This window comes from Trachinotus anak, unplaced genomic scaffold, assembly GCF_046630095.1.
Source record: "Trachinotus anak isolate AG129_WGS33_773 ecotype Australia unplaced genomic scaffold, CSIRO_AGI_Tana_v1 ptg000010l, whole genome shotgun sequence".
Classification (NCBI taxonomy): Eukaryota; Metazoa; Chordata; class Actinopteri; order Carangiformes; family Carangidae; genus Trachinotus; species Trachinotus anak.
The window spans coordinates 19,167,718-19,186,200 of record NW_027273861.1 but is presented as its reverse complement, the minus strand read 5'-3'; the positions used below and the strand labels follow the sequence as shown (position 1 = coordinate 19,186,200).

The 18,483-nt window shown below is 41.6% G+C and overlaps 1 protein-coding gene across 8 annotated transcripts in view; it reads left to right on the top strand.

Moving 5' to 3' along the window:
• ptprsa (protein tyrosine phosphatase receptor type Sa) overlaps positions 1-18,483 on the top strand; it is a 229,007-nt gene that overhangs the window by 158,687 nt on the left and 51,837 nt on the right. For 4 of the 8 annotated variants that reach the window (XM_071485972.1, XM_071485968.1, XM_071485969.1 and 1 more), the window contains 8 exons: positions 3,019-3,288; positions 3,496-4,077; positions 4,884-5,020; positions 5,150-5,294; positions 12,929-13,255; positions 15,205-15,398; positions 16,817-16,843; positions 18,020-18,137. In XM_071485972.1, the coding sequence (XP_071342073.1) occupies positions 3,019-3,288; positions 3,496-4,077; positions 4,884-5,020; positions 5,150-5,294; positions 12,929-13,255; positions 15,205-15,398; positions 16,817-16,843; positions 18,020-18,137 (1,800 nt within the window). The remainder of the gene's footprint in view (positions 1-3,018; positions 3,289-3,495; positions 4,078-4,883; positions 5,021-5,149; positions 5,295-12,928; positions 13,256-15,204; positions 15,399-16,816; positions 16,844-18,019; positions 18,138-18,483) is intronic. The other 4 variants (XM_071485974.1, XM_071485971.1, XM_071485975.1 and 1 more) reach the window with 2 other exon arrangements.

Below are 18,483 nucleotides of genomic sequence, written 5' to 3'. Positions count from 1 at the left end.
CTTGCCCAAGGTAGTAAAATAATTGACATTAACAGGGAATTACAGGACTGAGAGGAAACATGTAGAATAGTTCAGAAGAGGACTAATCAAAGGCCCAACTTTAGCTTCAGAACCTCTTTATCTGGGTTTTATTCAACTTAGAACTTTAATTGACTATCAGTGTTTTATTAAATCTTGTAAGGCAAAATGCATTGTTGTCTGTGACTGGATGTGAAATGGCTATTCAAAGTCAGTAAGAGTAGATGTGTTTTAACCATTTGGACTTGTGTTAGCTTGCTTCTATGTGCTACAAAGCTTTGGCCCTACAAACTACATGTCAGTGTACTGTATGTACATTTTAATGACCATTTCAATGCTCAGGTCAGTACAACTCAGTTCTCAGATAAAATCCCCTCAGAGTGTGTGTAGGTGATATTTGTGCCCTTAGTTTGTTGGCAGACTGTCCCACGCAACGATCATGTGAATCCCATTTGGATCGACACGGTGTATTTTGGAATGCTACCTATCCTTGATGCCCCTCTCACCCCCCCTCCCACCTCTGAATCCCCCCCTCAGTCCACACCCACCCCACCCCACCCGCCCGCCCCCCGCCCACACACACACACGTCACATCCGCCCAACCCAAGACTTCCCAAGTTACATTTGCACTGAGGTGCACTGAAGTGTTTAAGGCGGGGAGGAGGGGACGTGTAGTTGATTCTTGATTTTAAGCCCCAGTGTGTGAGACCTCCAAACCCACTTTGAGCCATGGTCTTCTTTTTTTTTTCTTTTTTTTTTGGTTTTGATTTGTTTTGTTTGGATTTAGAATCCCAGTCTCCTTATTCTATCCCCCACTTATGCCCTCCTCCTCCTCCTTCCCTTTCTCCGACAACCCAAACCCTTCTCCTTACCCTTTGCGTACTGTACAGTATGTCTGCGTACCCATCCCTCACTCTCTGTCTTCTTGTCTGCTGTCTTGCTGCTTGAGTCTGTTTTGTTCTGCCTTGTGTCCTGTCTCTCGTCCCTGTCTTTCCTGTCTTGTCTATCTGTCTGTCTCTAAGTCATCTCTTCCATTTAGTTCATCATTTTTTACTTCTACATCTGCAGTACTTTCCTTGTCTCTCTTTGACCTTCTTTGCATCCCAACAAACATTTTGATGTTGAGTAGATGAATACGTTGTGGTTTGCTCCAGTGTTGAAGAGCTGTTTGAAATAGAAAGACATAGAAAGACACAGTGCAGGTTATGGACCTCTGTGGAAGTCCATAACTGCCTGTATCTTTTACGTGAATTCACAACTTAAATACGCTCATGATTTATGTTCAAAGTATGTTTAAAGCTTGGTTTAGGCTTTCAAAACACTTTAGATTTACAATGGCAAGAAAAACCCTGCATTATAAAACACTTTTTGTTCTCATTTAGGCCACCTCTTGCATGTCACTATCTCTCAAGTGCTTGCTGGGATGCCTCTCATGAACACACAATGTTTTTGCTAACTCATACTCTTCCACTTTCTAACTCTTACATACTGTACACACGCACACTCATGCCTATACCAACGCAAAAAATATATACATCTATGTATATACACATACACACACATGCGAGTACACAGTACCTCTCACGCCCTTCCTCTGCCTCTCAGACTCATTATCAACCTCCCTCCACTCAAATTTCAACTCCTATCCATGAGTTTCGAGGTCCTCCCTGTCTCCCTCTCTTTGCTGTCATTCTGCCCTTACTCATCTACCTCTCTCTTTTCCTTTCCCTCTGTCTCTCTTTCTTGTTCTCTGGATTTCTACTCCCTGTTGATCCAGTTCTGTTTCTTGACTCCAACACTCTGTGATACTAGACTCTCCAGCTACAACTACTGTAGTTCTTTTTCTATGTATTTCTAGGCACATACCTTGTTCCTCAATACTTATTTTGTGTTAACTGGGACTGCGATGTGACAATGTGCCACCATCACATTTTGTCACATTAGCTGAAGAAAAACAAAGTTTACACAGCATTGAAGCGGGTAACCCCCCCTTTACCCTCCTCCAACCTTCCCCTCTCTTTTTCTTCCGCTGTCACTCTTTGCTCCTCTGTTCCCTTTCTTTCTATCCTTTCCTCAGATGCTCTATCCTCAATCTTGTATTTCTTCTTTCCTCTCCAATCGTCTTTTGTCTGGGCATGCTAGCGACCCTTCAGTTATATTCCTCTATGCATTTTATCTCAATTTTATATCTGATTTTGTTATCATTTACTCCTTAATTTACCTCGGTCTATTTATGCATGCTGTCTGTGAAACTGATAGCTGCATCTATCAATGGAACCGTGTCAGATCTTAATAAGGCTTTGTCCAGTGGATCTACCCTAAACCACAAAAATCTGATTAAAGTTTCTCATCTTTAAGATATCTAGGTAGTAGAGACAGGTGTCAAGTGCAAACTTGAGCTAGAATGTGTTTAGAGACCTTGTAGAGATGGTCAATTGCCCTGTAACCCTACACTTCCTGTGCTGTGGGAGAAGCCTGTAAGGGCATACTTCCTGTTTGGCATGTGTGCCGGAGAGGACAGGAAGTTCCAGGTTGCCACCTTGGCCTTATGTGATAGCATTATCACATAGCCTTTACTACACACCTTGGTACTTGGTGATCAGGTTATGCCATAGTTGTATATATGTCAGCAGTTCAGTTCCAAAGATGAGAAACTCGTAATAGATTTTTGTGTCTTTAATTGTGCTGTGATGGGTCAAATATTGGTCAATGGAACCTTGTTGCTATGAATCGTTGCTTTATTGTTAATCTATATTGTTGTTGAAGCAATTCTGTTAGTTTAGTTCCTTCTCATTATTTGTATATTTTTTATGTTTTGAAAAGTCTACTTTTTTATTTTGTGTTTTAGTTTACATTTACCATGTTGAACCTTTTGTGTTAAGTATTTTCTTGAGAAGGGTCTATTTTCATCGGCCTCTCTTGTTACCTCTCTTTTTCTCTTTTTTTTGACTCCCTTGCCCTCTTTTGTCATCCTCTCCCCTTCCTCATGCCTTCTCCCAGTCCGGCGGGTGCCTCCTCGCTTCTCCATTCCACCAACGAGTCAAGAAATTATGCCCGGTGGCAGTGTGAACATAACGTGTGTGGCAGTGGGATCGCCCATGCCTTACGTGAAGTGGATGCTGAACTCAGAGGACTTGACACCAGAGGATGAGATGCCAGTGGGCAGGAACGTTCTCGAACTGAACAGCGTCCGTGAGTCAGCCAACTATACCTGCGTGGCCATGAGCAGCCTTGGCATCATTGAAGCTGTGGCGCAGATCACTGTCAAATGTAAGAGATAACTGTGTATGTGAAGAAGTTAAACCTCGGTGAAGTTTGAAATGTAAAGAAACCTACTGTTACAATATGTATTACTAAAATGATCACGGGGCATTGGGAAGAAATTTCTAAGCTTTTTGTTTTTGCTAGAAGTTCTTCAAGCAGCCACTGTTACGATAAAAGATTTCCTCTTTGCTTCCTCTTTTGTCACCATAACAGCTCTCCCTAAGCCTCCAGGTACCCCTGTGGTTACTGAAACTACTGCCACCAGTGTGACCATCACCTGGGACTCAGGCAACCCAGACCCAGTCACTTATTATATCATCCAGTACAGGGCCAAGTCCCCAGACAGCAAGTATGAGACAGTGGATGATATCACCACTACACGATACAGCATTGGTGGCCTCTACCCCAACACAGAGTATGAAATCCGTGTCTCAGCCGTCAACACAATTGGTCAGGGTCCTCCCAGTGAGCCAGTAGAAACCCGGACTGGAGAACAAGCCCCTGCCAGTCCACCACGAAACATTCAGGCCCAGATCATTTCCCAGAACACCATGATGGTGCGCTGGGAAGAGCCAGAGGAACCCAATGGGCAGATCAAGGGATACCGTGTTTATTACACCATGGATGACTCTCAGCCCATGAGCCTCTGGCAGATTCATAATGTCCAGGACAGCATCATCACTACTATCCAGAGCCTGGTTCCTCAAGAAACATACACAATCAAAGTCCTAGCGTTCACCTCTGTAGGAGATGGACCCTTCTCAGAGCCCATCCATGTCAAAGTACTGCAAGGAGGTAAGCAAATGAAAAAATGGCAACTGGTGTTTAGACTTTGAAATGTAGCTTCCAATGCTTTCATTGACTTTCATGTGTGGCAGTTTTACACACAACGGGCACATGTGTAATATTTGAACATGTGCATTCTTCAAATATTGTTGTTAAGTAAGTTTAAAATAAGTTATGCAGAAATTCAGAGAGTGCTGCATCTGTTATGCAGCCCTCTGTGTAAGGAGCAGACTTTCTTAACCATTGAAGAACATCTTCAGCTGTTTTTGTGCATCAGCAGCACATTTTCTGAAACTTTAAACAGAATGTGCCTACTGCTAAAGAGACAAGTTTTCTCCCCTGCACATCTGCAGACTCGCAAACGATGACAAAGGTCTGTTTATGGCAGTGTGAAAAAAAAACAGCCAAATTTGAGAAAGAACCAACATCTGAGGACTCACCAGGATCTGATTCAGAGTTGAGCAAAATCTCTCTATCCACGCCAGTGCAAGGCAGCACATCCAGCCACAACAAAAAAAGCACAACATTGCTTTATCATTGGGACGCAAACATTTTGTACTCAACTGTAATTTAGTCCTTTAAATATTATTTCATTGAATCCTCGTCATTTTATGCTAAATCTCACCGTGGTCATCATGTTAGTCTGTTGGTAACAAATATGCTCTTTTATGAAGAAATCACTGCATAAGAAAAATCTTTTCTGAAGAATTTCTTTCCTTTGGTAATTGGACAGTACCTCTCCCATGTGTAATGTTCATGTCTTACTAATTTCCACTCACATCTCGTGCAACAATGTCCTCCGCTGTGTTCTTCAGTTCCAGGTCAACCATCCAAATTCCAGGTTGGTGCTGTGTCTGACACCAGCATTGAACTGACCTGGGAACCCGCCTATGAAAAAGAAGGAATTATAAATTATGAACTCCGTTACACAGAAGGCAGTTTTGGTAACCAGGTAAGAATTCTGAATTTCATTGCCTTTTGCACTGAGAGGTGTACATCATATTTTAATGATCAAACATTGAATTTATGTTCAACCATTTTAAACCAGACTTGTCAATGACTTTTTTTTCTCCGTCAACAGATGAAGAAAACATTTGGACCCACATCTTCATATGTTGTGGAAGGGCTCCGCCCAAACACGGAGTACCACTTCTCCCTGGCAGCCATTTCAATCAAAGGCATTGGAGCCTTCACAAATGACATATCGCAGAAGACCTTGCAAGCTAGTATGTAACCCTTTATTCAGTCTTCTCTCCTGTTTTCTTTGTGGGTAGGCTAACAAAGTGATTTTCCCCAGGAAAGCAGTTAAAGGATTTTGTGCCTTTGTCAACCTTTACTGAAGTGAATTCTAATGTGGTTGTGTGTTTTTTTTTTTCCTTCTCACTGGAGCTCTTAAACTTTCTTTTCTCTGCTGCATATTCACCTTTGAACTGTGCCTGAGTTTCTGTCAGGCAAGGTCAGGGTTCAAAGCGGATTCAGAACTGATGAACTACATAACAAACTGACTTAACTGATGTGTTGTATAATTCTTGCCTAAACACATGGTTTAATATTTTTGCACTCGACCATAACTTTGTTAACCTTAATGTAACAATACGACGATGGTATTTTATATCTTAGGTAAAGTGGTATTTATACTATGAACTGATTGTTTTGTGGACAGTCAAGGTTAAAATTAAGCCACCAAGCGCTAGAGTAAATTTTTGAGATAGAGCAACCGTTTTGCAACCTTTTCATTTTATCTTATATTATCTCAATATGTATGAGTGTACCCAGCACTGTCAAACAAATCAAGTCTTTTTGGACTGACAATTTTGGCAGATTCTTTATTTCCCTTTCACTTTTGTTCACATATGCTTTTCCTTTGTCAACAGCAAGTGCACTTTCTTCCACGTGACAGAGACACAAAAAATGTCAGTTCTCCCACCACCAAGGCTCTCATATGAACTGTATTCAGAGTGGGGATGGGGGATTTGGAGTTTAGTTTAGTCATAAAAAAAAAACCAAAAATAAAAACCCTATCAGCAGTCACCAAAAGTGCTCACATGCCCACCCCTGGAATTTATTCCAGTATATCAGTTCTGCACTGATTATTTTATTTTACAGATGGCAGGAACACAACTGAATTATTTAAACCAGCTTGCTAAAAATAACAGCAGTGATATCATTGCACACAGCAGCGCAAGCTGTAGAGAAAAGAAAATACACACAGCTTATCCAATCAAATATCCAATAGCTGAAGGACTGTTGGGATGACAGGCTATGAAATTCCTGTCTTTTGGGTTTACACAACACACAAAGATGAACAACGGTGTTGTGTATTGACGTTTAATACATTCATGGTAAAGAACCTGGAAAATGTAGTTGGATTTATGGGATTAGGGGTGGATCTAAGCGAGTCATTGTGGATCGTGATGATACAGAATATAGAAAATTTGAGATACATGTATACATTCACTGTCAGAGTGTCTGCCTTTATTCTTAATAAACTGGCTGTGCTTTGTTAGATATTGTGGGGTTTCAAACCAGAGAGTTTTTACTGGGACATAGGAGAGCCATGGCGATGGGAGTAGACCTCTTTTAACACATTTTCTGTTTCTACCAGTGCGACTTGTTGGCTGTACCCCCACATCTGGGCTGTGGGGGCTTTGGAACAACCACTTCACCGTTCTTTTTGTTACTGCTGGGCAGCAGAGCTACACAGACAGTGCAGAGTCACTGAGGAGAGCGCCAGTTGCATGCAACACTCACTCCTGCCCACTGGGGGTTCTGATGAGAACCTATCACTGCACCGTTGATCTTTGATCAGTCCAGGCATGAAAATACTTTATGTTCATCCAGCCTCATTTCTGTCTTGGCGTCTCTCAAGTGTCTGTGCACATCTTCACCTGTTGATGTGTGTTTGTGATTTCCTTACCTCTGTTTTTGCATTTGTTCTTGACCGGTAAACCGCAAGCTGATTGGATGGGATACACTCCTCTCTTCCTCTCTCATCACCCTGTTCCAGCTCTGTTTCTCTCTTTGCCACTTGTTCCCCTGTGCAATGGAACAAAAGCTCTCCTTGGAATGGCTTGACATCGCCTTGCTCACTTTGTGTCCTCTTCCTTTTGTGTTGAGTCTTTTGGAAATAGTCAGATCTTTTATTTTTATTTTTTTTATTAATTTCTATTACTTTCTGGGTTGTCTGAAAGAATATTGGTTTGACATCACTCCAGATAGTAGCTTGCTGCTATTTTCTTCTTTCTGTTGGGCTCTCTCATGAACCCAAGCCCACCACAGCCACAGGCAACTACAGTACAGCAGGCAGAGCAACACGTGCAGACTGCATTAACATACCCTTCCCCGTTGAGCAAATATGGGGGAGCATAAGTTTAACTGATAGCTTTTCTCATATCTCTACTTGAGACAAGGGACTCTTCCTTTGAACTGCCTCATCCATACAATTACAGTGGACAGAGAGGATAACTGCTGGTTTATAATGTTATCTGCTTGCCCGCCATAGAAATTTGATACTACTGCCCTGGAAATGAGTATCAATTTATGTTCGGAGCAGCAATAAACTTTGTAAACATTGTGTTCCACACAAGTGCTAGTTTCCATGACAATAATATCAGATCTTCTGTGGCTGTCAGTTTAAGGTTAACAGCCATCTTTACCTTTTCTATCCATTCTATTTCTATGGTTTCACCTTGGTGCCTCATTGTCCCTAGACTTTCTCAGCCGTTGTTTTTTAACACTTTTATCGAGAGTCCCTTCTCAAGCAGGTGTGAGATATATCTATTGGTTTCTCGTTGCTGAGGTCAGAAAAATCACAGACTTAAGTCAGTCAAAGCAAAAGACTTCCCACAACACAACACAATATATAACTTGATCTTTTGGATGCTCTGAGGTAAGTGACTGTGTGGTTTAGGGATTCATTCTGCCATAACCTTTCTAAAAGACCTGTCAGGAACATCCACATTTTTATCCAATTAACCGTTCTTTGCAGTGTTTTTTTTCTGCAACACCAACAGAGAATTGGACGAATAGAATAAGCAGTCTTTATACATGACACGGTTAAATATTAAACTGACATGTTTGCAGTTTGGCTGCTCATACAGGTCAGAAATAGAAGCATTTCTATGTTTCCAAGTCTACGAAGAGCCCTGTGACAAATATATATATAGCTTGTATTAAGTGCCTTCACAGCTCAGTGTAACACAGACAGTTGAAATTGTGCTCCAAGTCTTTCGGGAAACCATATGCAAAGCTTATTGTTGTAATAAATACTACATAGCCCATACATTAACACACAAGAGCACAGAAACACAAACGTATCAGTTTTAAGAGCGGTAAACTGGCTATTTATTATCAGATAAATAGCCATTTAAGTGTTGTGGTTATCATAATAGAAGATTCAAATAGAAGATTAGAGCCTATTTCCTGAGTACCATACTATCATGAAGGGTGTGGCACACTGACACACACACACTAAGAAATCCCCCACACTATACAATAAAATAACCTTGTATCCTAAGCTACACTACAATGAGGAAGCCTGATTTACTGGTTGCTTAATTGAAGTAGCTGCACAGGCTCAGCAAATGAAACACACTGTGGTAAAAAGAAAAAATAAATGCATTTTGCATATGCCAGTTGGACACTTCTTTCATAAACAAATTACAGAGCAGTGACTGCATACAATTTTAATATTGCTTCATGTACAAGCTCAGCTTTGGGCATTGTTAATGCCATTTTCTACTCATCACCCTACAAAACCATTTCAGCCTGGTTCTGAATCCTCTGCAGTGTCTGGCAGACTGAAATCCTTTGCCACTAAGTGAAAAGAAAGACAGACAACATGATTTCCCTGTTTGCTTTGTTGTCCATTACTTGTGGTACAAAATGTTCGCAGATTGTTGAAGTTTGTGCTCAGTCCAAGCAGCATTACCAGGGGCTATTGTCATGGGGACCACTCTGTCACAAACTTGTGCAAAGTACCTGCAAAAAAAAAAAAAAGAAAGAGATTCTCCTCAATCTCAGTCCTCATTTTCTCCATTGTAACTGACACTAAATGACTTATCAAAGAGCTCTGCAATCATTTTATTTGGTTTTCTTGGTCAATATCACAGCAAGAGTGATACTGGCAAGAGTGGCCCTCATTCAGAAGCAGGGCCTCTTGGGGTATGCTGCCAAAGTCAGGTCAGGTTGAGAGACCATTTTTGTGAGATCGTTCAGACGTGGCCGGAGTGGGTCCACAACCCGAGAGCCAGGAGGGTTCCCAGCATTCCTCTAGCTGTTACCTAGTTGCAAGACATGGTAACAGGACCTAAGATGGACCCTGGGAGTGGGTGTTAGGGGACTGCAGGGCCCCAGAGTGGCAGATAAGAATCCCATTTCATAGCGTCAGAATTAATTTCATGCTTTGCGATGAGCTATGAGCCAGGCCCCTGGATTGTCAGGCTTTGTTACACATTTAGATTATACCTAGAACCTGCCAGTAGCCAGTCAAGTGCTATCTCTCAAATTAAAGTGGCAGATTCTAAATCCTCTGTATTTGGCCAAACAAGCAGTTTAGCCCCCCCACTTACTGTAATTGCAGGAGGTTTTTAGATATATTGGAATATTTGTGTGAGCCACAGCATGGCCATTTGGCATCGGGGGGGGGGGGGGGGGGGGGGGGGGGGATTAATTCCATAATGATCTACAAATACGAACATCCTGTCGTTCGAGGCCTCTGGTGAAAATACAATTCAAAAGCAGACATGTGCTTATACTCTGATAGCAAAGGCATTGGCAATCTGTGTCACTTTACGGGTTGACAACAGGCATTGAGTAATGGCCTATGCAGCTGAACTGTGAGTATTAATGTGTGTAATTTATATCCACTGAAGATGTAACACTAAAAGCACTTTTAATCTGAGGGAAGTCATAATGATTAGGTATGCCACCAGTACTTGACATTGAAGACTTTGTACCCAGAGCTTCCAGTCATATCACAACAGACTTAAAAGTCAAAGAGAAGGGTATGAATGCAGACATGACTAATTATTTGTCAAATAGCATTTAGGAAACTCTTTCAGGGAAGCTTCAAAAGAATCTCAAGTGAAGCATTAGCTGAATTTCTTCTTTTGTGGTTGTATAGTTCTAGTATCCATAATCCTACCACTGGCCTTCATGGGATATGCACTTTATTAAAGCTGTGCCCGAGCCAGTCTTAAACCGTTATCAGGCATGAGGATGCCTGTGCACTGCGATAGCCTGGCTGCTGTCAGATTTACAGCCCTTTTCCACACCACAAAGATTGAGAACTGAGCGATCATTCTTGACGTGGAGAGTTTGCAAATACAATATGAGCGGAGGAAAGAAGCTGAAAGGCTCAAAATCCAGTAAGACCATAAGTAAATAAGCCCATTGGACACAGAGACGGGTTTGGGAACTGTGGCTGAGGTCCTGTCCTATTTGTTGTGTGCTGGAACATTCGGTCTTCACCAGTAGGAGGCCTCTCTGACAGTCAGAGCTCCTGTTATTTCATATCTTTTTTTTCTTTAAAGCTGTTCTACCCAAAGTGACACTGCAGTCAGAATACTATCATTAAACTTTTATGAATTCAGCATTACAAGCTTTTCGTCTTGCTTCCTTTATTCTTGTGTCTTGGTTTCCTCAAAATGGCAGCAAGCTTTATGAAGACACATAGGCACAGGGCTATGAAATGGGATTTATATGAACAAATTGTTAATGAGGAAGGATCTTTGTGTACGTGGCCAAGTGCAGAAAAATAGAATATCTTGGGAGGTAAATTTCCCCCCTATGGCTTCCCCTCTCACAGTCTTGTGGACCCTCCGGCCCAAAAATACATGAGTATTAAACAGCCCTGGCTACAGCACAGAGCCAACTCTCTCCCTCCCAGTAACCCCAAAAAGGGTCCAAAACTAATTCTCAATTAATTAAAATGAAACGTGTTATTTACTGATAAAAAATGAGAGTAGATCTCAAAATTTTTGAGGCATGCTTTCTGGGAAGGAAAGTGTTGCAGCTCGCTGACTATAGAGGAAGCATACTCTGTAGTCAGGTGCTGGTGGTAAGAAAGTCTATAAAATTAAGTATATGTGGGAGTCAGGTACGTATGATGCAGACAATGCTTGTGATTTCTTTTTGTTTGGTTGGTTTGTTTTCCGTTTTTTGTTCTGTTTTGTTTTGTTTTTTAGAGGTTAAATGTGCTTTTTTCTGTTTATGCTGAGTATCGTATTTTTTCATGTTTTCTCATGAGTTGTCATTTTGAACCTTAACTGTTGTTGTGGTTCTTTCTTTCGAGTCACCTGGGTTACAGAGAAATTCATTTCCCGGTACCCTCCTTCAGTTCATAATTTATTTCTTCAGCCTGTGTTTTGGGATGCTGCCTGTTTCCATCGATTTCATTTGAGTTCTTTTCCTTAGTTGCTGTGTGTGGGATGCTTTTTTTTTCCCTGATGGTATTTCATTTTGTTTTTGGTTATTGTGCAATTTTTACCTCACATAACAGACAAAAATGTAATAATGAACAGGGTTTTGTAACACCACGGTGGAGGGAATAGATTCTCATACAGGACCATTGTAGGGGATAGAGGAAACCTGACTTGGACAGAAATACTTTCATACATGTCCTTCTGTACGTATAATACCAAACTGTGGATGACAACATTTTATCGCTCCATGCACAGCACGCTCTCTGGACAAGCACAGGCTGTAGAAGAGTTTGGCACAGATTAGAAGCAAGTTGATTTAGAAAGTTCATAGATGTGCAGGTTTTGATATGTTTTGGAACAGCCACCATGTTGGAAAGCATTCATACTGGTACAAATTAAAAAGGAGAGACTACGCTTTGTTTTAGCTCGTGCAAATTTAGCTGTTAGTTCAGGTACAGAATTACTATTGTTTTTCAATAGATTATTTAATTGTGCTCATTCAGTGTAAGATGGGTGCTACTAGACAAAGAAAGAAAGACAAAATATTCATCAGTTTAACTAACAGTGCACGCTAACACTAAACATAATTTTAATATATCCATCTGATTTCTATGCTGGCTTTGTGGACATGGCAGGATGTTATTAATCCTCATGTAGACAGCCCAGTGTCTTTGTAATTGCGAAGCCCCTGCAGGGAAAAATAAGGGGTTTAGTGCTCATGACTGCCATGTTTATCTGGTTGCTAGTTTGGATTGTCAAAGGACTAAAACCTTAGTTCAGTGCCTGAAAATAAAATGCACAATGGATATTTTCATCCCGCAGATAACAAAAGTGTCTCAGGTTTAGAATATTAACTAAAACCTGGATGACATGAGCGAGACAGTGTTAGATCCCCCACTGCCTATATGGTAATACATTACAGAACAGACAAATGGCTTCTGTTGTACGTACTGTACTGGAGATCGTAAGATTATTGCAAAAGGGTGAATTACTTTTGTGGTTTGTCCGATACGTTCTTCGTGAAAAAGTCAGAAAAATGATTTCGTCAGAAGCTGAAATGCATAATATTATTAGACTTTCGATGCCAAAAAACTTGTACCAGAACCAAATGTGCCTGCATGTCCCCAGGTATCTTACTAGGGCAGCCACCTTGATTCATTATTACACAAGCTTGTGGCATTGTCCATTTATGCCTTTTTTGTTGACATTTGCTTGATGATTTTATTTTAATTTTAAACATATTTTGTCTCTGTCTTTGCTTTGCAATTTTTTGTTTGAATTATTCTTATTGTTTTTATTTGAGTTTTGAATTTTCCTTTTATCATTTTCTTTATCTCTCCCATCTTTTTATTTTTTTGTTTTTCAACCCTCCCTCCTTCCTCCCCCAACCTCCTCGTCCTCGACTCCCACCCTTCCTGTCCTTTCCACCTCACCAGAGCCCTCAGCCCCCCCTCAAGACATTAAGTGCAGCACCACCAGCTCCACCACCCTGCTGGTAAGTTGGCGCCCCCCGCCTTTGGAGAGTCAGAACGGTGTCCTGGCGGGGTATAGGGTGCACTACCAGGTGGTGGGTCTGGCAGAAGGCGGCAGCGACGACGGAGAACCCATGGAGGAGCCGATGGTGCCTGCCACTGAAGAGCAGGTGCAGGTGCTGCTGCAGCGACTGGAGAAGTGGACCCAGTACCGCATCACTGTGTCCGCCTTCACCATGATTGGACCAGGCCCTGAGAGCGAGCCCCTGATCTGCCGGACAGACGAAGACGGTACATGAATCTCTAATGTGTAGGATTGAATGTTAGTTTGAGTATGTGGATGTGCAGTAAAGTCCATCTTAGAAGCCCCCATTAGAAAAGCAAGTGTCACAAATCAGATTGCAGACAATCCTCGCAGGAATACATAATTTTTTTTTGTCGTTGCATGGTTTCAAGTGCATACCAACATCTTTGTCCATAAGTAACAGAACCACATACAGCTGTGTAAACCATATGAAAGTAAAACACTTGAAATACACTTGGGAAATCAGTGTGTTGCTAATAAAACATAACTAACCAAATGTAATTCATAATAACTACCACATGCCATATCCTGCCTCTATCTGTAGGCTTTTAGCAGTATCTTGTTGCTCAGCTGAGAGTCATAAGCATTTGTAAGTGCTTTACACTGCAAGGCCATATCTGTATGTGCTTTCATGGCAGAAACAGTAGGATGGACATTAAAGAAGCTGGTGTACGTCCACTAAGGCTGCAGCACAGATCCTCTGGCTGGAAAGTATTGTATTTTTTAAAAAAAAGAAAAGAATTAATAACACCCTCACAGTCCTCACTTAACTACTGTTGTGGTGCTTTGGAGTGTGGTACTCAGGCCTGACCTACTCCACTGAAACACAGAGCCTGGTAATAGGTGTCACTGTATGAGTGTTTACCAAGGTGCTGTTGAAAAAGAGAATGGCTCAGTTGACATTCCCTGGAAAATAGTATAATTCTGTACTCACAAACAGGTTTTTGGTTCTGCGCACTGCTGGCCATTCCTCTATGTGTGCACCAACTTTGGCACAAATGAAATTGAAAAAGAGAGAGGAGCCAAGATGCTCGCAAAAACCATCTCACCCTCACAAGCCCATTAAAGCAAAGATTACACAGCTGAGTTGGAAAGCAGGAGCTAAATGACAAATGAGCAAAGCAGTTGAACAATAAAATACATAAGCTGACAAGTAAAGATGTGAGCATGTCACAGCACATCAGGATCATTGATGGATGGCTGACATTGGCTTCTATTCTCCAGGATCCATTTCACATCCATTACCGCATCATTTTAAGCATTTTCTGACACTGATGTACAATGAGCTCCACAGCAGAGGCGAGCCTAAATTCTTATTATACCTGTTTTAAAACACACCAGTATCAGGGATTGCAGGGGTGAAAGCCACAGCATGCTGACAAGAGCTGTAACAAATTTTCTGGTGTCATTACGATAATAACGTGTGACCGAGAAGTGTCAGGTAGAGAAATAAGAGCCGGGGCTAAAAGGTAGGAAAGATTTTGTCAATAAACAAGATTGGTGAATGATCCAGGGGAAGACGGGGGGCGGTGGGGGGTGAATGGGGTTGTGATTTAGGGAGGAAAAGTGGGACCTTAAGTGTTTGTGGAGGGGCAAATGAAGGCACTTTGAGTGGAAGAGTTTTATTAATGGCACATCCTTCCCAGAAAAAGCCGGTCCACGGCACACCAAAAGACCTGGAAGCAGTGCCTCCCATAAAGGTCTGTCATTATGACTGAGAGGCAAGGCTTCCCGCTGATGGCAGACAGACACAGCAGACATATATTGTAAAGGTGGAAGAGACGAGGAAAAGTGGAAGTGGTGTGTGCGTTTGTGCTGGGGGGGATATGGTTTTGTTGGGAGACTGACACAGGATTGTGTTTGGGTGTATTTTTTAATGTCTCTGTCTATTATTCTTGCAAGTTGTCAGTATCTTTTGTGGATATTGTGTGTGCATGTGTGGGTCACGGTGTTATTAATGTAATGACACAGTTGTATGTGCATCTCTCATCCTGCATTGCTCCTATAAATAGTGTGAAGGATTCTGAACATTCGCACTGAGACAAAGTACTGTATGTTTATTGCAGTTGTTGTAAGAGGGTGCTGAACCACGATTTTCCCGCAGTACATAAGACAAAAAAGATTCTTACTTGAGTGTTTGTCTTGTTACCCATAGTTCCGGGGGCTCCTCCAAGGCGGGTGGAGGTGGAGGTCCTAAACTCCACGGCGCTAAAGGTGATGTGGCGTTCCATGACGCCAGGCAAGCAGCACGGTCAGATCCGTGGCTACCAGGTTCACTATGTGCGTGTGGAAAATGGGGAGTCACGGGGTTTGCCCCTCATCAAGGACGTCATGCTCGCTGATGCCCAGGTATGACCATCTCACAGGCTCCTCAGTAAAAATCAGTTACGTCAGAAAAATATAAATTCCTCCCTAGAGCATGCTCATACCATGCATCGATGCAGTTTTTGCTCACATGAAATTGCAAACATGGCCTTGTCTGCCTTTGAATCTGTTTTTCATTTGTGATATAAAGACACTTAAGAAGGATAAATAAACACTGTTACACTGATTTAATGATTAAAATCTCAGGGAGAACTTCAAAGAAGCTTTGGCCAACTTTTTTCTCACATAGATTGCAAAGTGTGTACTTCACCCTCACCTGTTATGGCTGTGCAAATACTGCTGGGGTATGGGAAGTGATAGGTTGCTCTCCCCTCTTGGATTTCATTTCATATTGCTGTAATATTCTTTTCCCCCTCAGCCCACAACAAGAACTGTAATCAAAGCTTCACTCATCTTGTCCTCCCTCTTCTGCCTCCGTGGCTTTTATAAGGAATGTCTAGACCCCTGCTTTATGGCGACATGTGCCATGAAATGTCTGATTGTGTGCTTGTATCAAACGAAAAGACTCAAAGAAAATGCTCATTATAGTATTCTGTGCCTGGGGCAGAAAGTAAAATTGGCATGAAAACATTTCACCAAAAATCAGCCTCCACTGACAGATAGAATTGTAATGGAGCCCTTTATAATGGCCCTTTTTTTTTTTTTTTTTGCCTCTTTACAAAACTTACAAAACCGTCAACACAGCTTTGGATGAATTCTGCCAGAGTGAGACTGTTGTGCACTGTAGCAATCATCCAAATGGAAATTATAGCCTTAAAGCAATAGGGTAAACAAGACAGAAAAGAATAGTTGTATGCAATGCTACATTTTTTAGGAATGAACGAATCAAAATCTATTTTTTGCACATGAATGAAGGAGCCATTCAGGCCAAATGCCACCAGCATCATGTTTACATTTTTGGTGTTTAGCTGCACTATGAATCCAAGAGTAGAATGAGCTTAAATAACTATATCCAAATCAGTGCACGCACCCAGCAGTCAACAAAGAATGACAAGCATTTTTTTTAGTATGTTTAAAAATGCCCTCATCTTTAAACCCTACATCTTAATGTCACTACTGGCTGTAGCTTTGAGTGATTTAACACTGAAGTAGTTTATCACTAGCTGCACAGTAACATCTCCAGGCCCCACAGGCAGATCCATACAACTCTCAGCCTTGTTTCAGCTGCTCCCCGTAACATAAGCTTCAAACAGCTTCTCTTTCTCCTGACCTCACAAAACCAGTGACCTATTTCTGATACCAGCCCTCTGCTCCCAAACCTCTAATGCCCCCGTCTCTCACAATCCTATTTCTTCCCTTTCTTTTTTCTCTCTTTCTTAAAAAAAAAAAAAAAAATATTGCTTTCTCTCCTGCACTCTCCTCTTTGGCGGGGGGGGGGTTAGTGGGAAACGGACGATACAGCTGAATATGTGAGTACGAAGTTTTGCCTGAGTGCTTTGTGTAGCTGAAAGGGTATAAACAGCGGGTATTGCATCAACCTGGTTGGATTCACAATTTACACAGCCCCTCCAATCTTTATTCAATAAGTTTGGATAGCAAAGTGGCTCAGCGGTTTCACCTCAGCTGTCTGGCCAGCCAACCTCTACACTATCTCGATACACCACTGAGGGAAAAAGGACAAACTTCTATTGCCGTCTGGCTTCTACAAAATGGTGGCTGATGCAATATCCACTGCCCACTGTGCCTGGAATGCTAATGCTACTAGTGTCTCGCTGTGTGTTGATGCAGTATGTTTTGTCTTGTGCTCTGGTGGTGTGTGTTTTTTTTTTTTTGTTTTTGTTTTCTATGTGTGTTTTTTTAATTTTTATTTGATTTTCTATGTGGTGCCTTAGAATTACTGTCATGCTCTAAGTTCACATACTTTTTTGTATCTCTTTTATTTAAAATAATGAGAGAGTAGTTTAAATAACATCCATGTATGATCCTTGAAATCGCCCGTAAAATCTCTCTGCTGATTTTTTTTTTTTTTTTTTTTGCAACAAAGTGTACCCTTACTTTGAACCCAGATTTGAAACCCCAGTCCTTCTGCGTTACGTGAATACCATCTCAAGTGCAAGACAGTACTTATAGCTCATTTACCTTTATTGACCTCTCCCATCGCTCCAGCCAACCAGCCTGTTAAAAACCTCATTCTGCGTTCGTTCAAACCTGCTCCTTTGAAAGATTCATTAGAATTGATCGGAAGCCTCTCTTTGAAGAGGATTCAAGGAAACTTAATGGCTGAGGTAAAAACTGCCAGCGAATGGCGAGGATGTATTCAGCATACATTCATCACATAGTTGAGTTGTTGATTGGAGTATTGCTGAAGGGGTAAGGGGGGTACTTTCCATTTACATATCTAATGTCTCTCCTCCACCAAGGCAACTCTAAGGATTTACGTAATGGAATGGTCTCCCATTACACAGGGGAAAACGTTACATTTAATGCATGCCTCGTGAAAATTAATAAAGAGGACCAGGAGACACTTCACTCTCCTCACTCAGATTAACATTCTGTGTAAAGCAGTTTGAGCTGCATGAACTGGGGCCAAATCATCAAAAATTCAAGACACATTTTGACATTTTCGTGTTTCCTGTCTCTCATAGGAAATGGTCATTGGAGGACTCAAGCCAGACACCACTTACTCCATCACGGTGGCAGCATACACCACCAAAGGGGATGGAGCCCGGAGCAAACCTAAACTGGTGGTGACCAAAGGGGCAGGTCAGTACAAGGACAAATCATTTCTTTGTTTGGTTGGTTATACAGCCTTTGTTTATGCATTAGTAAAGGCAGCATATACTGTTTCAGCCTGTGGCTGAAGGATACCTTGCTTTGGGGGTTCCTCATCTTTCCTATAAAGCTGTTACTGCTAGGCTACCATTTCTGATAAACAGCATTGAGGAGGCCCTTATTCAAAGCTGCAGTGTGTCGCAATGTGGTGCATTTAACTCATTCGATCAATTGGAGGATTTGCAAAGGCAATGCATGCAAGAATTCCTGACATTTAATTAAGTGTATTAGGTGTCCTTATTAAAAGTATATCTCATGACTTTTCCTTCTGAAATAC